At 37.7% G+C, this 24,025-nt stretch overlaps 1 protein-coding gene and 1 pseudogene across 20 annotated transcripts in view; both read left to right on the forward strand.

Moving 5' to 3' along the window:
* ANKS1B (ankyrin repeat and sterile alpha motif domain containing 1B) overlaps positions 1 to 24,025 on the forward strand; it is a 1,068,238-nt gene that overhangs the window by 638,658 nt on the left and 405,555 nt on the right. For 15 of the 20 annotated variants that reach the window (XM_021093000.1, XM_021093001.1, XM_021092994.1 and 12 more), the window contains exon 15: positions 23,688 to 23,794. In XM_021093000.1, the coding sequence (XP_020948659.1) occupies positions 23,688 to 23,794 (107 nt within the window). Of the gene's footprint in view, positions 1 to 23,159; positions 23,795 to 24,025 lie in introns of those variants that run through there. The other 5 variants (XM_021093013.1, XM_021093014.1, XM_021093012.1 and 2 more) reach the window with 3 other exon arrangements.
* Positions 107 to 8,619, forward strand: LOC110260815 (annotated as a pseudogene).

The following is a 24,025-nucleotide window of genomic DNA, read 5'->3' on the forward strand; positions in this document are numbered from 1 at the left end:
ACCTGTGATCCTTCTAACCCACTGTGCCAATTTGGGGATCAAACCTGCACTTCTGCAGCAACCGGAGCTGCTGCAGTCTGATTCTTAATCCACTAGGCCACAGTGGGAACTCCCTCTCAGTTTATTTTTGGCATTTTGTTTGTTTGAATCAGGCATCTACCATTGTAAATTATATTACAATTGGTTGATAAGTTTAAGATTCTTTAATATAAATATATAAGTTCACACTCCCCTTTTTATTTTGTTCCTTGAAATTTGTTGATCAGCTCATGCCAAAATGTTTTAAAAGCTCTTTTATTATTTAAGTAATCTGTTACTTAAAAAAATAGCTTCTCTCAATGTGTAACTGTATTTTTGAAATAATTAGATCCCTCCTTAAACTAAAGGCTAGTGCCACAGCAGTGCACTGTGTGAAGGAAGGTGGGGGAGGGGTCTGTCTTCTCACTGAAATTCTGACACCTAGCACACTAATGAGCCACTCAAGTCCTCCAGGAAATGGCCAAACTCATAGGAGTGTAAAATTCACTTATTTCTTCATTCATTTGTTAAATATTTATTGAGTACTTTATATTACATAAATACATGCATTATAAGTTTATACAATATAGACATCAATTTCAAATGTACCTTCATCTTCAAATAGGTATTAAAAAATATTTCCATGAATAGATGCATTCTGGTTATCTTTAAAATGATTATAACACATATAGAGCCTGAAATAAATAATAAATGAAAATCTGTCATCTTTCACTAGTGCCCCAAAGATCCAGTGGCTGAATAGAGAGACTAAGAAGAAAATCAGACGAGTAATTCTTTCATATACTATGTATTTAGTATCTACAACTACTATGTACACAGATTAAACATATTAAAGAGATTTATCATTTATTCCAGGTATAAGATAAGCAATGAGAACATGAGGAAAAGTCAAATCTGAAGAACTAGGAAGGCACATTAGAATTTGATGATGGGTTATCTAAGATATGAAAGAGAGGGTAGTGTGACCCTAGGACAGCTGCATCTTTCTCTCCAGGATCTCACCACCTTGGATGTTACCAGGTTGACGCCACTCTCACATGAAGTTATTAGCAGACAAGCCACAATTAATATAGGTACAATTGGTCATGTTGCCCATGGGAAATCTACTGTTGTAAAAGCTATATCTGGAGTTCACACTGTTAGATTCAAAAATGAACTAGAAAGAAATATTACAATCAAGCTTGGATATGCTAATGCCAAGATTGACAAACTTGATGATGCAAGTTGTCCTCGGCCAGAATGCTATAGACTTGTGGAAGTAGTACACCTGATGAGTTTCCTACAGACATTACAGGGAACTTCAAACTAGTTAGACATGTTTCCTTTGTTGACTGTCCTGATCATGATATTTTGATGGCTACTATGCTGAATGGTGCAGCAGTGGTGGATGCAGCTCTTCTGTTAATAGCTGGTAATGAATCCTGTCCTCAACCTCAGACTTCTGAATACTTGGCTGCCATAGAAATTATGAAACTGAAACATATATTGATTCTACAAAATAAAATTGATTTGGTAAAAGAAAGTCAGGCTAAAGAACAGTATGAACAGATTCTTGCATTTGTACAAGGTACAGTCACGGAAGGAGCGCCTATTATTCCAATTTCTGCTCAGCTGAAATATAATATTGAAGTTGTCTGTGAGTATATTGTAAAGAAAATTCCAGTATCTCTAAGAGACTTTACTTCAGAACCTCGGCTTATTGTTATTAGGTCCTTCGATGTCAACAAACCTGGCTGTGAGGTTGATGATCTATCTTAAAGGTGGTATGGCCGGTGGTAGTATTTTAAAAGGAGGATTAAAGGTGGGCCAGGAGATAGAAGTCAGACCTGGTATCGTTTCAAAAGATTGTGAAGGAAAACTCATGTGTAAACCAATCTTTTCCAAAATTGTATCACTTTTTGTGGAACACAATGATCTTCAGTATGCTGCTCCAGGGGCTCTTATTGGAGTTGGAACAAAAATTGACCCCACTTTGTGCCGGGCTAACAGAATGTGGGACAGGTGCTTGGTGCCGTTGGAGCTTTACCAGAGATCTTCACAGAATTGGAAATTTCCTATTTCCTACTTAGAAGGAGACAGAAAAGCAGCAAAGGTGCAGAAGCTGTCTAAGAATGAAGTGCTTATGGTGAACATAAGATCCCTTTCAACAGGTGGAAGTGTTAGTGCCATCAAGGCTGATTTGGGCAAAATAGTTCTCACTAATCCTGTGTGCACAGAAGTGGGAGAAAAAATAGCCCTAAGCCGAAGAGTTGAGAAATACTGGCGTTTAATTGGTTGGGGTCAGATAAGAAGAGGAGTAACCATCAAGCCAACAGTAGATGATGACTGAAGATGATCAGTTACATAATACATTTGGATAAAGGCAGAATTTCTCTTAGCAACCTGTGGATATAATTTCAAAGTAATACTGGGGAATGCAATTCATAATGTTATTAGAAGCTGTAAAGTTATTTTCATTTTCTCCTGATGAAAATTAGCCTCTATTATTAAAGTAATTAATAGGTCTATAATAAATGTCAGGATTGGCATATTGATGGATTTAATCCACATTTTCGCAGAAATTGATCATTGCTAAACAGTTTCACATTTATGCCTTAATTCAGATTTGAAATGTAACTGCTGTTACAACTAGGTTTTGCTATATAGCACACATAACCATTGAACATGTTTGAAATAAAATTTTTCTCTTATTTAAAAAAAAGAGAGAGAGAGAGAGAGGAAAGAGTAAGGGTTAGTTCCAAAATGTCTAGCTTTCAATATTGGAGGAGAGGGGGAGTAGGTTGCAGTTATTATGTAAAATAGCATATAAAAACTTTTCAAAACATTGCACCCAAATTCTACTTATTACATTGAATACTAAAACCAGAAAGCATTTAATTACTTTAAGAATAGAACTATTAGAATAATTTGGTAATTTTTTACATAATAGCCACTATAATCTGTCGCCATAGAATTTAAGCAGATGCAATTTTATACACAGATGGTTTATGTCACACTTTAGTTTGGGTAAAATATATTTAAATACATTTCCAATTATTTAAAATGTGATATTATGAGCACTCCTTTCTAACATGCCTTGTGCAGTGGTTAATCTTTTGTTATTGGAAATGAGCCCATTTATATTTGTAAAATGCTAAAGAAAGAATTATGCGCTCAACTCTGGTTTTTAGGAGCAGATGATATAACTTTAATAATGTATTGAATAGGACCAAACTTGTCTTCCAGATAATACAGATGTGTTAATCAGAATAAGTTATAAATAATTGAATTAATGTTCTGCCAACAGCTTAATGGCCTAGAGAAACAAATGGATTCTCACTAGATAATCTATATATCTGTTGATTTATTGAAACCACCCCCCATCAAAATATTTCAAAGGCAGTGGGGAAATCATAGGAGGAAATTTTTAAATCATTTTAACATTTTTAATTATAAAATTACTGTTTTCATTATGCTCTTATATTATTATAACATTCTCTTTGGCTCCCAACAGACCCAGATCTATTTTAAAATGTATAAAGCAGTTCAGACTATCAATACTCTTTACACTACTACGTTATCCCATCTTTGTGATAAAATGTCAATGTTTCAGTTCACTACATTTCTTTGAGGTTTAACATACACCAAAGAGCCTTCTATATATTATTTTTGAGCTCTGTTTTTGGTGTACATTTTTAAATGGCATAATAATCTAGGGCCCTTGTGGAGAATCAGTCAATAACCCCATTCTTTCATACCCTCAGTCTTAATGATGCTACAGATGCATTGTTTGTCACTCATCCCATTCTGATGTCATTATTGGACCAGAGGTATCAGGTCACTACCACAGGTTGGACACTCTGTTATTCCTTCTCTTGTATTTGGTGATTTTTATTATAAATACAATCCCTGTACTTTATATCTGCGGAGCACTCTTCAGTTGTCCAATTGATAAAATGCATGTGTATTTAAAAGTATGTACCAACTCCTATACCAAGCACTTTATGTGAATTATTTCCATTTAGCCATAGAACAATTCAGTGACATAAGGATAATTTTTAACCCTCATCTTGGAGAAAAGGAACCTAAGGCTCAGGATGGCTAAGTCATTTGAGTAAGATCACACTGCTTATAAGTGGCAGAAGAGATTCAGATCTCTCTAACTTTAGTCTTCCAGTCATTCTTTTATGATCCAAATGAGAGAAAAACTCTGCTAGGTACTATAGTGACAAAGAGATGATTAAGACATGGCTTCCATCATTTAGGTTTTTAAAGTCTGGTGAAATATGACACATACATAAGTATTACACAGCATCAAAAATGAAAACTGCCATATAAGAGACACAAATAATGTGCTATAGGAGTTTGTAGGGAAGCAATTTTTCATACTGAGAGTACCCAAGAGGATCTTATGGAGAGCATGGAAGAGCTTTGAAGGACTAAAAACATAAAGCCATGAGGAAGTTGAAAATGAGAATGAGGTAGCCATGTGGAAAAGATAGAATGAGCAAAAACAGAGGTCAGAAGGAAGGAAACCAGTTATGAATGTGAGAGAGCATCCCCTCAACAGGGAGGTAAGAGAACATAAATGATGTTGGGTAAGAATAAGCCCAATAATGGAAAGCAAAGCCTTGAAAGCCACATCATGATGATGCTAATAATGACAACAGTCATAGTGGTAACAGCAATAACAGCAGTTAACATTTATTGAGAATTTATTATATGCTAAGCATTGTTTTAAGTATCATCTCATTTAAACTCTCAAAAGCTCTAAAAGGCAAATACTCATTATATACAGTTTACTAATATTATAGATGAGGAAAAGGGCCCATAGAGAGGTTTAGCCCATGGCCGCATAGGAGTTTGCTCTTTACTTCTTAAACTGGGGAAAAGTTGCCAGAGCTCATATGTCAAGTAAGCTATAACATGGCCCTAAGCCACCTTCTATTTACAAAATTCTATTAAAATCAAGGAAAAGAAGAAAGAGAATAATGCACAGTTTTATTCTAGAATATGTAACAAGTTAAAATAGATAATGCTACTGAGATTAAGCATATATTCTCACTAAACTCATTTTTTATCATCACATTTAGTTAATTCATAATGTGTGTTTGATTTAGAGGATCACTGTGGTTCATAAAATGAACACTCAACTGAGGTTTGGTATATTATTCCTAACCTGTTCTCCTACATTGTTTTTATATTTGGTATTCTTTGTCATGCTAAAGCATGATTTTTATTATCCTGATATGAGGGTAGTCATTGATAGTTTTGGAAATGAGTTGAAGAGATACCTAGTTTGGGATGTATAATCGAACTAGCAATTGGCCTTAACAGGATGTCATAAATTTTTGTTCCTGCTATTTTACTCAAAGCACATCTAAAACAACAAAAATGCTATTGTTGTTATTTTTATACTATTACACAGATGGTCCTAAGGTTCTTATCCATGACCTATTAGGTGAACTGTGAATACACAGTTATTTTCAATTAGACTAGGTTTGATATAATCCACAGCAGAAGTCTACCTTTGTCACATCCAATAGAGAAAAAAAAATAGAAGCTCAAGATAAAGTACTCTAGTCTATCCATGAAAGAAACAAAATACACATATTGAGGGAGCTCCCACCATGGTGTAGTGGGGTAAGAATCCTACTACAGTGGCTTGGGTCACTGCAGAGATACAGGTTTCATCCCTGACCCAGTGCAGTGGGTTAAAGGATCTGGCATCGCTGCAGCTGTGGTGTAGGTTGCAGCTGTGGCTCATATTCAACCCCTGGCCCAGGAACTTCCATATACTGCAGGTTTGGCCATAAAATTAAAAAGATATATAGGAAAATACGTATATTGAGTTTGACAACATAGATACATGCATGTAAATTTTCAAGCTGTGATCATAAAAACAGGAGGATATTTTCACATAATAGTAAAACTATAGTAGAATCTGTGCAGTGTTTACTAAACACCCATGAACCTTAAAGATGTTATTTGACTTCCAGAATAATCGAACATGGCGTAAAGTGTTCTGTGGACACAGTAGAAAGTCGTGTTGGAAAACGTACCTGTATATTATTTTTTAAACCAAAATACATAGTGACTATAGCAAAGCAGTGACACATAGCAGTGTCAGTGTTGTTCTTTCTAATATCAGCTACATAAATGCTACCAAGTTGATCTTTGTTTTTTTGGTGTTGTTTGTTTTTAAATTTACTTTAGAATCAAGAGATGCTAGAGAAAAACTTCCTTTATTGGCCACCAATGTTCTTATTTCTATCAACAATTAATCACTATTTTATACAGAGACTAAAATATTGTTTACAAGGCCAAAACCAAGGAAAGGAATAACATTGATGTTTTATGCTCTATCTTGGGTCTTAAAACTCAAACTGGCTTAAGCAAAAAGGTATATTTCCAAAATATAAAACAGATACTTCTACTCGAAAAATAAATAAGAGATATGTCCACAAAATCCAAGGGAAACTAATATTTCGGGTGCAGCTTGATCCTGAGATCTCCAAAGAGTTTATCAGGACCCATCATCTTTCCATTCCTTGTCTCCGTTCTCCATGTCGGCTTCTTTTCCAGGTTCCAAAGTGGTGTGAATAGCAAGAATGCCAATACCACTAAGCTAGTGTCCTCTCAATGTTATGTGCTGTGTGTTTAGCATAAATCCTCTTGTTTTGAGTTTAACTTTTATTGTTGTGAATTTGGTTATGTGCTCAACCTTGGGTGAAATACCCTGGCCAGGGGAGTGTAAGTGGCCAGGTGTAGTAGCTATATATTGCTGCCTAACAAACTACTACAAAATTTAGCAACTTAACATACTTAAAAAAAAAAAAAAAAACTCATAGTTTCTGTGGTCAGGAATCTAGACATGGTTTAACTGGATTCTTTAGATTTTCTCACAAATCTTCAGTCTATATGGCTAGGGCTAGGGGCTCAGCTGAAGTTTCAGTTGAGGAAAATCCACTTCCAGGATCACTTCCAGGATCACTTCCATGATTATTTGCAGGATCCAGTTCCATTTGGGCTGTTTGACCGTTGGCTAGCAGTTTTTCTTGCCATGGGCCTCAACATAGCAACTTACTTCATCAAAGCCAGCAAGGGAGAGGGTCTCCCAGTAAGGGAGAAGTCGTAATTTTGTAATCTGTAATCTAATCGTGGAAGTGAAATCCTCACCACGTTGACGGGTCCTCTTTGTTGGAAGCAAGTTACTCAAGGAGAAGGACAATTGCTTAAAGCCATTAATACCAGGCAACAAAAAAATCAGTGGGGGCAATTGATAAGCCACTCACCACAGCAGATGAGGGGTATATGTTCATCCCTGAAGATGGCATGCAAGGAACTCTTTCCAAAGCACAGGAAGTGAAAGTGTGTATGGAGTAAGGGACCCAAGGAAGACAAGGGTCATTGTCAGAATAAAGGGATGCATGCTGCCTGGTAAATACAACTGTCCATGACAGAGTCCCAGGTTTGGTTCTGGGTTGTATACAAAACAAAACAAAAAGCTCTCCTGCTACCTCCAAAATTTTGACTCATTATGAATCTGAACTTACTTTAAATTACCTAACTACATGTTTATATTATAGAATAAAGAGGTTTTGATCCATTAATTTAACATTTTCATTCCTTTTTCTAAATTTCGGGTTTATATTATAATTTTTAGCCAATGCCTCCATATGAAGTCAGTTGAAATTTTGTATATGCAGTTGCTGAGATTGCCTTAGGTGTGAAGGAATACACACAATCTTGAGGTACAAGTTTTCTCAAAACACATCCCATTTTACCTAAAGAAGCATTTAATGGTTGCTGGGAAAATGAAGCAAAACCAAGTCTCTAACCCTGAATCTTTAGGATTTTAGTAGAAAATAGATATAAACATTAACCTTGAGAAACTTGAGCTTAAAAATATATGAAGGCAGAGTGTTTCTGTTTTATAGAAAGCAGAGGTTTACCAGTTGACTTTATCAAGCAAGTAAACAAGTCTCTATCTCAGAAGGTATTACCCTGCCCTTGAGATTTCAGAACAATTAAAACTGTTAGGCTAAGATGATTAAATGAATTGTGTCTCATCTTTGTTCATTCTTAATCACAGTGCAGTCTGACCCAGTGTTTCTTAATGAATTCTTTCAAAAATATGGATTTATGGATTTTAGACAGTACTTGACTCACCAAGTTGATCTTTTTTTAATTTGTTTATGGCTCAGGAGTTAATTATTAATAATATTGTTATATGTATTATGTTTGTTATAGGTAAATATTTATCATTATAGCTAATATTTATTAGTAACAAATATTTTTATTGTTTTCACTAATATTTGTTCAGTACATGCTATATGCCAAGTACTATTCTAAGTAGCTTCTCTATTTATTAATTCTTTTAATCTTCACAGCATTCATCTTTTTACAAATCCTACATTAATTTCCATTTTAGCATTTTGTAATGCATACACAGAACACTTGAAATTTTGGTATTGTCTTTCTGGCACTAAAGAATGTTCATTTAGGGAGCTCTCATTGCGGTTCAGCAGGTTGAGGACCCACCTTTGTCTCTGTGCGAATGCATGTTCAACCCCTGGCTTCGTTCTGGGGGTTACAGATCTGTGTTGCTGCAAGCAGTGATATCGGTTACAGATATGGTTCAGATATGTGGCTATGGTATAGGCTGCAGCTGCAGCTCAGATTCAGCCCCTGGCCTGGGAACTTACATATGCCACAGGTGCATCCATAAAAAGAAAACAGAAAAAAAATAGTGTTCATTTGCTATGACTATCACATTAAGTTTGAACCAATGAGACAAAATCATCTCTGTGGGAAGTATCAACCCCATGTGTAACTTCTGAGGTATGGCGGGCTAGGTGCCTTTCACAGGAAATTCAGACAGCCCTTGAGCCAGGACTCACTTTGAAAGGTTCTAAGATACAGAGGATATTTGGAATCTTCTCTGCTTAGAGACTGTTCCCAATATTTACTTGGGGTTATTTTGTCTATTTGTTCTCTAAGAGGAAGTACCATATATATTTCCTGTATCTTTTTTTTTTTTTTTTTTTTTTTTTTTTTGCTTTTTAGGGCCACACCCGCAGCATATGGAGGTTCCCAGGCTAGGGGTTGAATCAGAGCTGTAGCTGCTGGCTTACACCACAGCCACACCAACACAGGGTCCGAGTTGCATCTGCAACCTATACCACAGCTCAAGGCAACACTGGATCCTCAACCCACTGAGCAAGGCCAGGGATCGAACTTGCATCCTGATGGATGCTAGTCAGATTTGTTAACGGCTGAGCCACAGTGGGAACTCCTCCTGTATCTTCTTTCTTCCGGTTTCTTCCCTGCATTATTCTCTCTCCCACATCCTCCCAAATGATGTTTGTATAACAAAAAAATTGGTCATATCTCTCTGTTCTGTTTTTCTTGTTTTATTCTCTTTTTTTATTGAAGTACATTTGATGTTCAATATTGCGTAAGTTAGAGGTGTACAATATAGATTCACAGTTTTCAAAGGTAATACTCAATTTATAACTATCAATTATTGACTATAACCCTTGATATATTAACCTTCCCCGTACCCCCACCCCCTGGTAACCACTTGTTTGTTCTCTATATCTGTAAGTCTGTTTACTTTTTTTATATTCAGTAGTGTGTTGTATTTTTTAGATTCCTCATATGAATGATATCATACAGTATTTGTCTTTCTCTGTATGCCTTATTTCATTTAGCATCATGCCCTCCACGCCCATCCGTGTTGTTGCAAATGGCAAATAACCTCTCTGTTCTTTTTTTTTTTTTTTTGTCTTTTTTCTATTTCTTTGGGCCGCTCCCACGCATATGGAGGTTCCCAGGCTAGGGGTCGAATCGGAACTGTAGCTGCCAGCCTACCCCAGAGCCATAGCAACGCAGGATCCGAGCCGCGTCTGCAACCTACACCACAGCTCACGGCAACGCCGGATCCTTAACCCACTGAGCGAGGCCAGGAATCAAACCCACAACCTCATGTTTCCTAGTCGGATTCGTTAACCACTGCGCCACTACGGGAACTCCAACCTCTCTGTTCTTGAGAAAAGAAAACTGTCGCTCTTCTTCTTGGCGTACAAGTTCCTTAATGATCTGTCTCCTACCCACCTGTCTTGCCCTGTCTCCTGTGTCATTGCCCTCCTCAGACATGTACACATAACCTGTGAACTAAAGTAATCATGGATCATTTTTTCACTCAAACATATCTTTCCCTCATACTAATCTCTCTGCCTGGAATACAATTATATTAGTCAGCGTTCTCCAGAGGAATAGAACCAATAAGATATAGAGATAGATATGCATAAAAGAAGACTTATTATAGGAATTGTCACACAGGATTGTGGAGACTGAGTTCCGTAATCCACTGTGTGCAGACTGGACACCAGGAAAGCCTATAGTGTAATTCAGTGTGATTCCAAAGGCCCAAGAATCAGGAGTGCCAGTGTTGGAGGGTGAGCGCAGGAGGAGCTGAGTGTTCCAGCTCAAGCAGCAAGTAAAGCCACCCTTCCTCCAATTTGTTCGTCCTAGAAGACCCTAGAAGATTGGATGATTCCCACACACTTGGTGAGGGTGATTTTTATTCCATCTAGAGATTCAAATGCTCATTTCCTCAGGAAACCCCCTCATAGACACACCTGAAACTCGTCACTTTACCAGCTCTCTGGGTATCTCTCAGCTCAGCCACGTTGACACACAAAGGAGCCACCATAATCACCCTCCTTTTAACTGCCTCTCAAATTCCTACTAAATCTTCAAATCACAGTTCAGATGGACTTTTCCATAAACTCTCTCCTCAAGCCAATTTAAGGATCCTTGCCTTCCTCTTTCATTTTCACTCTCTTGTCCACATTTCCATTATAACATTCATCATCCTGCATGGTAAGTTTTTCTCCCCTAGACCATGAGATTTTTGAGGACAGAACAATTTCCCTTTCCTCCATGGTCCCAACACAATGATTGGCACACAGGAGGCCTCAGTGACTTAATGCTGTATGCGGCTTCAGAGAAGATTCAAATATTTGCCAGAAGCCTTAAAATAAGGGAAAATTAGAGTGAAATCAACGAAATTATGATTTTTTTCCAATCAGGTATGGCCTATATATATTTTTGTTGTTGTCTGCCAGAAGATTTTAGCATTTTAGGCTTAAATTTCATTTCCTATTTTAGACCATACCCCAGCGCAGAAGTTGTCAGATCTGTTTTGTAAAGGCTGGTATTTCTTAAGTGCTCCATGAAGTTTTTAGTTCAAAAAAAATTCAAGGCCTTAGGGAAAATTGAATCTGAGCTCCTGACTTCCTTTAGCATTTAAACTCCAAAGCATGATCTTGGAGCATTTTCCTGTTTGAATCTTGGCTTTAGTATCCAGAACTCTGTTGACCCACAACATTCCACAATTCCTGAAGGAACTAATCCTTTTCTTTCTTCCGTTGTCTGCTACCTCTGCTTTGCATTTCTATTTTTGCATTTCAGAACGGCTATCCTTTTATCAGTGGAGGAACATTTTTTCCTATTGCATCATCTCTCTGCCTGCTAATTTTCATTGTCAACTTTTCTCCATTAGGAAAATAGATAATATAGGTTGTAATTCTCAGCTCAGAGGATATTTAGGGTTGGAAAAATGAGACATTGATACTTTTTAAGCTACAAATAGAATCATTAGTCAGGATCTTTCTTACATGATTCTACAGAAATGAGCCCCGTTCCCTCCTAGCTCCTACACCTGTATTACAAGATATAAAAGACAGAGAAGCAGGCTCATATAGAAGCCAGCGCTATAGTTATTAGTTGAATGCGCACATTTCTCTCCCAGATATGGGCATAGCCATCTGAAGAAGTTAGGTGGGCTCTTTGATCATTCTCTTTAAAAATGAACAGGTTTTATTTGAAATATGTTGGAATACATAACTTAATAGCCCCTCTTATTAATTATGAAGCAAGGAACAAGAATTATCCTTTCTTGTCATCCCTTTCCCCACCTTTTTATTCTCTTTTCACTTTAAATGGATGTGAAGAGCAGGCTGCTTCGTGCTGAAGACATGGCTCTTGGTGCATATTAGATAAGACAAAGCCCCTAGTGACATCATGGGATTTGGGATTCTGATCACTTCACAGTACAAAGAGCTTTCCTCTGTTATTTGTCCAAACTGTTCACCCCTTGCATTTTTGTCTGTTTGAAACAAAGAGAACTGGGCAAGGAAAATCACTGATGGCTCAGGACCAGTGCCTTTGATTGAGGGACTGAATGAACAACACAAGTGCATGTTCTACTGACAGTAAGGATAATTGTATATCCCTAGCATCTGACTGGCTCTTTATAGTTCACAGTGATTTTTCACGTATGTTATTTCATTTTAGCTTCAAACAAAACCATAAAATAGGTAGGGCCAGAAGAAGAAATAAGTCCCAGAAACTTGTCCACTAAAAAAATATACTTTCTATTACTAGATGCTCCATCTCAGGAATAGAAAAAGCAAATATTTACATAATAGAGGAAGAGCCAAGATTCAAGCCCAGGCAGCCCAGCCCCAGAGTCTGGCCCCCTAACTGTCATGCTCTACTGCCCTTCACTGAGGCAGCCTCTTCCTAGACACACAACACAGGCAGCCACGCCTCGCAGTCCGGAGAGACTGAGCACCCGTGTGGAAACAATACTGAAGGTGCAGGCTCTCGGAAGCACAGAAAAGCCCTTTGTTAGCGTGAAACAAAAGCATCCAAGTGATAGGATTTACCCTTCTCCCATGTCCTATCATTCCTTCCTATTTTTTCTCATTGCTTTATACTTTAGAAATCAAGAACCATACATGCAAGATGAAGGATGGGAGGGAGAGTTGAAAGCAATACTGGGAAACCCTTTTAAAACAAACCTGCTGGTATATGTCCGGGTGAACATTCTCCCTCCTGCAAAAGGGCGTGGTTCATACCCACTGCACCTGGAACAGAGAAACAGGAGAGAGCAGTGGCTAAAAGCTGAGGCTCTAGAGCCAGGCTCCCGGGGTTCTAGTCTAACTGTTCAACTTTAAATACCATATGACCTTTCTGTATTTTATTTTTTCTCCCCTATAAAAGGTTAGGATAACAATAGTACTTCGCAGGTTGTCATGAAAATAATATGAGGTAATGCACGTAGACCATTTAGAACCTGACCATAGTATATTCATGTTTGCTATTTTACATAATGAGGTAATATTTAAAAGTGCTGACATATAGGTAGGTTATTAATAAATAGTAGCTCCCTTCCTACACACACACACACACACACCACACACACACACCACAGTTTTGATCACTGGAAACACCCGCGTTCTTTGAAAAGTATTTGCTTTATGCCAGTTACCTTGGTGCTGTGATAAACAGCTATTTATTACATTTTTGAGGGATTAGCCAGTGTCTTTTTTTAACTCTTGTCCAGGAGCTCTCCTCTCTCCCTTCCTAAATGTCATTTTCCTCTTTAACAAATTTGACAACTGCCACCTCTGCTAAATCATTTTACCCACCTTAACTGTTTCATCAGTTTCACTCTACAGACACCTTGAAAGAGGTAGTGTTTCTCTTCTGCTTGTGGAACCTGGAGTCACTTTGCTGGTTTGCTCTACTTCATTTCTCCTCTCTGTATGTCACTGTGAGAAGTCATGTCTCTAAGTTTTAATTCCTCTAATCTCAACTGGCAGTTTCTAAGTGGTAAACCAGTTTTCTCCACCAGCCTATAAACTACATACATGCAGGGATGTTCAAAGCTACATCCCCAATGCCTAGCAAAGTGTTGGGAACAAAAGGACGTTATAAGTGTTTATTGAAGAAATCAGTCAATTCTGAAGGAATGAGTAAAGTATATAAAGATGTATTCCTCCCTCCCTGATTAACTAGAAGCTAATCAAGAATTTATATGAACTTAATTAGAATATGAGTTGCCTGCTACTTTTAAAAGAAAACATAATTTTAGAGACCTAAACTGATATCATGGCTTTAACGTAATAGTGTTGTAACCATTTCAGACTGGAGTAAGCACACATGCATCTCAATGTATTAGCCTTTCAGTAGCTACACAATATATGGTGAGAATGGTTATGAACAGGTCAAAAGTGAGCTAGCATCATCATGCCGTTAGAACATAGGCAGGATATTGGTCATGAATTTACTGTTCCCACTGCCTCAAATTCTCTTTACCTTATTACCAGGGCAGTTTGTTCTTTCACTACATTCCAATCTGTTCAGATTTCACCTTTTCAGAGAGACATTCCCTGAGAGTTTTGTCTAAAATGAGTCACTTCCATCCTCTGTCCTTCTTTATTTCCTTTTCGTACTTTTGAACAACTTTTTTAACTAAGTTTCTTGAAGTATAATCGACCTACAATAAACTGCACAAATTTAAAGTGAACAGTTTGATGTCTTACTATTAAATATACCTGTGAAACCATCACCACCAAGAAAATAAACATCCACCACCTCTAAAAGTTTTCTCATATTCCTTTATGATCCCTATCACTTCCCTTCCTCCAACCCCCCCAGGTAGACACCAATCTATTTTTTATAACTATAAGTTGGCATTCTCTAGAATTTTATGTAAATGCCATCATACAGAATGTATACTTTTTTGGAGGGTCTAGTTTCTTTAACTCTGCAAAATTATTTTGACATTCACCCATGTGGTAGGTGCGTCAACTGTTCATTCCTTTTTATTGCTAAGTAATATTCCATTGTGTGAATATACAACAGTTTGTTTATCCACCTGTCAGTGGACTTTTGGGCTGTTTCCAGTTGTTTGTCTATTACAGATAAAGCTGCTATACACATTCATGTACAAATCTCTGTATGGCATATGCTTTCATTTCTCTTGGGTAAATACCCCAAATGGCTAGGCCATGTAGCAGATATGTATTTGGCTCTTTAAGAAGCTATCAGACTATTTTCCTTTGTGGTTATACCATTACACATTCCCAAAAGCAGTGTCTGAGATTTGCAGTTAATTCACATCACTTCAGTACCTGGTGTGATCAGCCTTCTTAAATTTTAGACATTCTAGTGAGTAGTTTCACATAATGGCTTTCCATTGCGCTTTCCTAATGTCTAATGATGTTGAATATCTCTTCACATGCCTATTTGCCATCCATATGTCTCCTCTGGTGAAATCTTTTCAAATCTTTTACCCATTTAAAAAAATTAGTTTATTTCCTTATGACTGAGTTTTGAGAGTTATTTATATATTCTAAATACAAGTCCGTTACTACATGTGATTTGCAAATGTTTTCTTCTTGTCAGCAGTTTTCCTTGTCCTTCTTGGAAGAGTATCTTTCGAAGAGCAGAATTTTAAATTTTTGGTGAATTCTAATGATCGTTTTTTCTTTTAGAATTGTACTTTTGTTGCCTACCCCCAAGGTCATGATTTTCCCTAAATTAGTTTCCTAAACTTTTTTTTAGATTTTCCATTTAGGCCTATGATTTTGAGCTGATTTTTATATACAGTGTGAGATATGGATTGAAATCTATTATTATTATTTGCATGCAGATCTCTAATTGTTCTAGCATTGTTCATTGAAAAGTCTCTCCTTTATCTACAGAATTACCTTTCCACCTTTGTCAAAAATAAATGATCTTCTGGAGTTCCCCGGCCTAGTGGTTCAGGATCTAGCATTGTCACTGCTGAGGCTCAGGTTCAGTCCCTGGCTGGAGAACTTCCACATGCCAGGGGGAGTGGCCAAAAAAAAAAAAAGATAAAGTGATCTTCTGTATGATGTCAGTCTATTTCTAAACCCTCTGTTCTCTTCCATTGATCTGTATGTCTATATTAAACCAGTACTTCACTGTCTTGAAGACCATAGCTTTATATTAAGTCTTAAGAGTCAGGAAGTGACTTTCTCCAACTTTAGTTTTCTTTTTCAAAGTTACTTTGGTTATTCTTGGTCCTTTGCATTTCCATATGAATTTTAGGAGAAGCTTGACAATTTCCACACACACACACATGCACAGACAAACCCAAAAACCAAACTCCTTCTGGATTCTTATTGGGATTACATTGAATCTACAGACTAATTTGGGAAGAACTAACACGTTAACAGTGGTGAGCCCTCCAATTCATGAATACAGTATACTTTCCATTTATTTAGGTCCTATATGATTTCTTTCAGCAATGCTTTGTGATTTTATGTGTACAAGTCTGGTACATCTTTTGACATATTTATTCCTTAAGATTTCATGTTTTTGATGCTAAAATAAATGGTGATTTTTTACTTCACATTTGGATTGTTTATTGTTAGTGTATACAAATGCAAATGACTTTGGGATATGGATTGTATATCCTGCAACCTTGCTCAGCTCACTTATTCTGTAGCTTTTATGTGAAGCTTATGGGATTGTATATATAGATAATCATGTCATATGTGAACATAAACAGCTTTACTTCTTTCTTCCCAATCTTATGCACTTTATCCTTTTCCATAATTTATTGTGCTGATTAGAACCTCCAATGCAGTTTTAGATAAAAGTGGTGAGAGTGGACATCCTTGCCTTGTTTCCTGAATTTAGCAGGAAAGCATTCAGTCTTTCACAGTTAAATGTGATGCTAGCTGTAGATCATTTATCCCAGAGAAATGAAAACTTATGTTCACACACCAAAAAACCTATGCAAATGTTGATAATAGCTTTATTCATAATAGCCAAAAATTCACCAACCCAAATGTTCTTCAATGGCTAAATCAAAAAGCAAGTTATGGTACATCCATACTGCAGAATACTCAGTGATACAAAGGGGTGGCCTATTGACACACAGAAAAATTTGTGTGGATTTTAAGGGAATCCTGCCAAATGAAAAAAAAGCCAGTCCCAAAGGTTACATTCTGTATGATTCCATTCGTAATATTCTTGAAATGACAAATGATGGAGAATAGATTAGTAGTTGGCAGAGGTTAAAGAGTAGGACAGGAAGAGATGGCCATGACCATGAAAGGACAGCAGGAGAGATCCTTAGAGTGTACTGTCTTTATCTTGACTATAGTGATGGTCACACAATTTACACATATGATAAAACTGCATAGAACCAAACATACACACATACACACACATAAGTGTATGTAAAACCAGTGAAATATGACCAAGATCAATGGATTTTGTCAATGTTGACTATCCGCTTGTGGTATCATGCTACAGTTTACCCAGACGTTACCACTGGGGAAACTGGGTGACTCTGTACAGAATCTCTCTTTCTTTTTTGTCTTGTAACTGCATATGAATATACAGTTATCTCAGAATACAAACTTAGAAAAGAAAAGAAAAGAAAAAAGAAAATGAAGGGTTGAGCCTAGAGATATTAGGCAAAGAACGGAACAAAGTACCATGTATCCACATTGTGGATTATTATGCAGCTATTTAAAAAAGAACAAATTAGAGCTTACATTTACTTGGTAGAATTTTCATAAAGCTTTGTTGAATGAGTAAAGTAGGGTTTAGAAATGTGTAATATGATTCTATTTTTTAGAAAACAATGTCCAGGGAGTCCCTGTTCTGGCTCAGTGAGTTACGAACCCAACTAGTGTCCATAAGGATGCAGGTTCCATCCCTGGCCTCACTCAGTGGTTAAGGATCTGGCATTGTCATGAGATGTGGTGTAGGTCACAGACATGGCTCACATCCCCCGTTGCTGTGGCTGTGGTGTAGGCCAGCAATCAAATCAAATCCAATTTGATTCCTAGCCTGGTATCTTCTATATGCTGCGAGTGTGGCCCTAAAAAGTGAAAGAAAAAAGAAAACAATGTCCAAAAATACTCCCTACATATACTTTATATATATTTGTATATGCATATATATTTGCACATGCTCTGTGTGTGTATGTATGAGCGATTTGGCAGTAGATAAATATATGTGACGATACATACTAGTTTTTTAACATGAATTACTTTGATGGGAGGATGGTGATATGGAGGGACTAGGGGAAGGAGTAACTAAGAAAAATGGAAAAAATACAGAGAGCATTAAAAATACTAATATGTAAAACAGTAATGCATTCTTATATGCAATTATATGTATTTTGTCTTATACATTTATAGAAAATTTAATATTTTTATTTTTTATTTGATTATTATTCAATAACTATATATTTATTCAGATATAATTTACATATTATTCCATTCACCCAAAGTGCAATTCAGTGGTTTGTGGTACATTCACAGAGTTGTGAAATTATTGCCACAGTCAATTTTAAAACATTTTTATCACAAGAAACCTCATATCCATTAACAGTCACTCCCCCTTTTACTCCCAATTTACCCTCCCTATCCTTGGGCAACCACTAACCTACCCTGTCTATATTGATTTGTCTATTACGGATATTTCATATAAATGGAATCATAAAATATATGGTATTTTGCCACTGGCTTCTTTCATTTAGCATGTTTTCAAGGTTCATTCATGTTGTGGCATCTATCAGCATTTTCACTTCTGTTTATTGCCAAGTAATATTCCAATTTATGAATATGCCATATGGTATTTATCCATTCCAGGCTACAGCCTTACACATGTGCATAGTCATCCAAGCATCACATGGTTATAGCAAAGTCCCCTTTGTCTCCTTCCCTAATCTTTCTGTTAAGCTGCCTGCCTCATTTAGTATCATACTCAGATACTGGTTTTTGTAATTGCCAGATGGTTGCTCTCTTGTTTTTGACAGATCCTTATTTACAAATTGCTCCAGAGTCTTGTCCAATTATATCTGGACAGGAGTAGTTTTGGAGCCAGTCTTCAAGTTTGTTCTGACCCCAAGAGGGCATTTCTTAACTCTTTCTCTGGTTCTCTAAAATTAGCTGCTACCATTTAGCTGTTGTCCTAATGCCTCCTTTTAATTGCTTACCTCCAAAATCTCCATTGCTTTTAATAAGCACCCTAGGCTTAAATTTCTCATACTCTCTTTCAAATAAAATCAGTTCCTTGGGAAAGTGCTTTAGAGATCTGTTTAGGGACCATTTGGCAGAATCTTTGAGCCACTGTTCTAAACAGGGATGGGAGCCTCTATTTCTCATCTCAGTCTGCCTCTCTGGGCAGAACCTCAGCCAGACAAGCAAGCTGGGATGAAGGCAATCAGAGCCTCACTGTTCTCGGCCTCCCACAAGAAGTATAGAGTCTCCACTTTATAAATGGGGGCTGCATGGACAAAGGGAGCCCAGGACCTCTCAGCTACCCTCACCAGGAATTTAACCTCTACAACTTGGTTGTGGATGGTATTAGAAATGCTGCTGTCCTGCCCCTTTTGCTAGGATACCATATTCCTTGCATGGGAGCTGAGGTGAAAGGAGCCCATCCACGGGCACACCCACCTGCCATGGAGATTCTTTTTAGCTGAGCTAGGGAAGGAAGGATGGGAGGGAGCAAATCATTGCTCAGGTTCCCTAGACTCTGCTCTTACCAAGTTTTAGTAGACTTTCTTCAATAAATATGTCTTCATCATCTGCAGGTTCTAAGGACAATTACCAAAGACTTTAAGTGGTTGTTTTGTTTTATATACAGATTTTTTCCATTTCTGTTTGTTTGGCTAGGGATAGAGTCCATGGAGCTCTTCATGTGGCCATCCTGAAAGTGGAACCCCCAGAAATATTTTTAAAAGGCTATGCCAAAGAAAATTCCTAGTTTCATCACATACACTGAGCTTAAGTTTCCTTATCTGTAATTGGGGCTAAGCCACACCACACTGTCTAGGACATAGTGGGTAGCCCTGAATAACTGTGGATTTCTTCTTTCCCTTCTCTAATCTCACTTTGGGAACTTAGAGAAGTTCTAGTTTAATAAAGATGCTTGCCCAATAGTGTGATGTCATGTTTAAGAATTTTAAGACTCCAAGAAAGTATTTCAAGTAAACAGAGAAATATACATAAACACTATTAAAAAGTGATCTCGGACCTGAACCAGTGTTCTTTCAGAGGTCTGGCTCATGAGAAGATATGTTAACAAAACCAGGAGCAGCATGACCCAAGGTCTTTTTCTTCATCCTTCTTCTCTCTTACTACCTCCCCTACCCCCATCTCTCCCACTCACTTCCCTTCTGCATTAAAAACCTCCCACCAGCCTGTAAGAATTCCTGAGTAGTAGTTGAATGGCTGAATGATTGAGAATAAAATTCAGTCAGTCTATAGAAAGATTTGTAAAGTGATTATTAAACTGTATTCTCTCTGAGCTGTTTTTGTTCAGCAGTCTGGACCTTGGAATAGTCTTTCTCCCCCCGCCCCATCTCTCTCCTTCTATTAAGAAATGAAAATCCCGTGAAAGCCATTGTCAATGCCATGTGTTCATTTCACAAAGGCGATATAGGATGTGTGTAGCACTCTTCTAGGTACTTTGTCCCTGGTTTGCATCTTAAGAGATAAGATGGGATTTGAGGAGTTGGCCAATCAGACCAAAACATTATTGTCATGTTTGTTCAGTCTTTATGCAACGTATCCACCTACTCACAGCTTAAAATTATTTGGAGGAACAATGTGTATGTGACCCCAAGAGAGGCTGTAATTACTGCTTACCTTTAACTCTGCCTTGTACCAGCTTCAGAGTTGGTCAAGGACAAATAGCATCTTGCTTTCAATTTCTCATATAGGTAATATTGAGCAACAAAAATCGCTTAAAATTGATTCCAAAACCGCTACAGACTTTTTGACCTTCTTAAAAGATTTTGAACCGGATTGGTTCTATTTTAAAAACTAGCTATCTTCTTTTAAGTAAAGAATTCAGAGACTTGTGGTAGACTTCTAAAATTTTGAATCAGAAACTACAAGGACGTTCTGTAGTTTGGATTTTAAAGTGAAAATTACACTATTTGGTTCCTAGGTGCAAAAATGAATCCTTACTACTTTTAGTATTAGAAGACATATGCCTATATTCAAGAAATGACTTGTATGCAAATAACTATAATATTAGAAATATTTGTTATAATAGAGTCTAAAAATGCCACTCAAAGCAGATAAGGAAGAGAGATATGTTTTTTTGCGGCGGAGGGTGGAGGTGGAATTAGAAAGAGTTCCATAAAGGAAATATCATCCGATCCAAAGCCGAAGAAGAGACAAAAATGTCGGGACAGAATAGGAGCAACCCAAGTACATTATAGGCTGCCTTTAGAGCCAGAAACTCCACCTGGCTGGAGCACTAGGAGAGGGGACTAAAGCTGGGATTTGTAGTAATCACGAAGACCCCAAAATGCCATCAGAGCAATTGGGAGTTTATTATGAAGCCAACTAGAAACCATGGAAGGGTGTTGAAACAGGGAGTTATAATCAAAACTGTCTTAAAGAGATTACTCTGACAGCCACATGTAAACTAGATTTTTTAAAATCAGAGGCAGGTCTTTTATGGTTCCATATAAATTTTCGGATTGTTTGTTCTAGTTCTGTGACAAATGACCTGGGTAATTTGATAGGATTGCAGAGAATGTATATATATATATATATATATGTATGTATGACTGGGTCATTTTGCTGTACCATAGAAAATTGACAGAACACTGTTAACCAACTATAATGGAAAACACAAAAATCATTAAAAAAATTAAAAAAATAAAAATCAGAGGTAGGAAGGCCAATACAGAGGTCATAGTGATATTAGACCAGGTGGACCTGTGCGAGGAAGCGAAATCACAGAAGATGTCAGTGCCCTAACATGAAGTAGGAATTTGAATCAAGGGAATGGATGTAAGAACGCCGGGATGAGGGATGCCTAGAACTTGGGAGCTGATGTCCGCAGGGAAAGGGCGCGCACAAGAGGTCTTACAGTTTAATGTCTGTGTGCTAGGGAGGTTGACAACTGTTCTTAAAAAGAAGAAACAGAAAGATAAGGTTTAAGGAGAGAAGGATAATGATGTTTCATTTATTCAATACTTACTGAGCACTTAGTATGTGCCAGGCACTGTTCTGGGGACATAAGTGTTATGCTTAATTTTTAAAACACTTTATGTGGTAAAGGCAGTCTGTGTGGCTCTAAAGGCAGAGCCGGAGCCAGTGAGTGGGAGTCAGCTGGGAAGTAAAATATGATACTAATAAGTGGAGGCTTCTTGAGAGGTAGTAAGAGCTCTGTTACAGGCAGTATTCAAGCATAAATTGGATGATCTTCTCCCAGGAACGCTGGGATAAGGGATTCCTGTGTTGAGGGGGGCTGTAGGTTAACCTCTCTACAAGTTCTTCCTCAATCTTAAGCTCCCTCAATCTTAAGGAGTCTATTCTCTCTCTCTCTTTCTCTCTCTCTCTCTTTTTGGCTACACCCTCAGAAGGCAGAAGTTCCAGGCTAGGGAATCAAACCCATGCCATAGCAGCAGCCCAAGCTGCTACATGGATGATGTCAAATCCTTAACCCCATAACCCACTGCACCACAAGAGAACTCCAGAAGAATCTATTCTTTCCATGATCTACTCCTATGGGTTCTATTATTAATCTCTGGTTTCTCTCAATTATTAAATAAATTCCTCAGTCTGTCTGCCATTCAGTAGAGCTCACACATTTACATCTGTTATTCTTAAATTATTTTTGGTTAGGGCTCTTCTTCTTTATTAAAAAATTTTACCCAGTAATGTTACCTTTATAGCTAATTCAGAATGCCAACCCTGGTAGATTGGGTTATAAATATCAGAAAGGAAAAGGGTTTCTTGTGCCTAATAATATTTTTGTTTGTAAGAAGCCTCGCAAACGAGAAATGAATTATCTTGACTTCAAGATTGCAATGCAGTTTCTGCATTTTGCAGTAATTCAAGAAGAAGAAAAAAAAAATACCTCAGAGAGGTTCATTTTGTTACAGCACAGTAAAGAAAGAGCATAATTGTTCTCCAAACACTGTAAAGCTTTAGGTCAGAAACATTTATCTGTGCTGCATTTTTAAAAAGAGAAGAAAGGGAAGGAAAGGAAAGAAAAGGAAAAAGGGAACCTGTCGGGAGCTCCTCTATAAGCTATAGTTAAAGCTTTGTATTTCCTGGTGTCTTTTGAAACGTAAAATTCCACAACAAATAGCTCTGTAACGTATAACCAGTATGAAGATTCAATTCAGATTTAAGCACTTTGGTTTGCTTTTGAATCTTGCTATTTTCTGCATTTGTTTTGACTGCTCTCATCATTCAAGATTGACGCTTGGATGGGTGTGTAGGAGGAAGCAGCAGCAGCAGGCTTACAGCTTGCAGACAAAAAAAATCTGCCTTATCTGATGGCTATTATTGAAAATGCGAGGTGTAGCCTGGGCTGGGTAATGAAGGGGAGCGAGCGAGGGGGAGCAAGGAGCATGGAGCTGCATACTGATGAGTGTAGGAGTACTTGATAAAAAGAATTCTGGCTGCTGGCCGTGCATTGCTCATTGTGGAGTACTCCAACAATCACATAGAACGCAGACCAGCCTAAGCTGACAGCTTGATATGCCTTCTTCTGCTGCCTGGTTTTGGGGGCTGTGTGACGTACTGGTCGGTAGTAAAGATTAATATGTAAGAAATGTGGAGCTAGGATCAAGTCATACTCCACAGCCTGCCTGGCAAACTATGTTTTACTTCTGACTTTGCTCTCTCGCTGAGAACATTAATCTGTCAAGCTGGCGGGCTCCTTTGATAGCAACTTTCCCAGGAGCATGATGTGGCAATGCCACCTCTCAGCCCAGGACTACCGCTATTATCCCGTGGACGGCTACTCCCTGCTTAAACGCTTCCCTCTTCATCCTCTTACAGGACCCAGATGCCCTGTCCAAACAGTGGGACAATGGTTGGAAAGCATTGGGCTACCTCAGTACGAGAACCACCTGATGGCTAATGGATTTGACAATGTGCAGTTTATGGTAAGACGCTCTCTGTGTCCACGGAGCTGCCTTTTGTCTGTCTTTGCTTCTTATGTGTCTTACACGGCTCAGAGGCAGCCTGATTTGCACCAAAACCGGTCAGTTTTATATATGTAACTGCATCAGAAAATCGGATGCCCTTAGGACTGAAGTTACTGTATAACATGTAGACCCTTGCTGAAAAATGAGTTCTATGTGCGTCCATAGACATGTGTATTGTATGAATGAACC

This window comes from Sus scrofa, chromosome 5 (assembly GCF_000003025.6).
Source record: "Sus scrofa isolate TJ Tabasco breed Duroc chromosome 5, Sscrofa11.1, whole genome shotgun sequence".
In the NCBI taxonomy this organism is placed as follows: Eukaryota; Metazoa; Chordata; class Mammalia; order Artiodactyla; family Suidae; genus Sus; species Sus scrofa.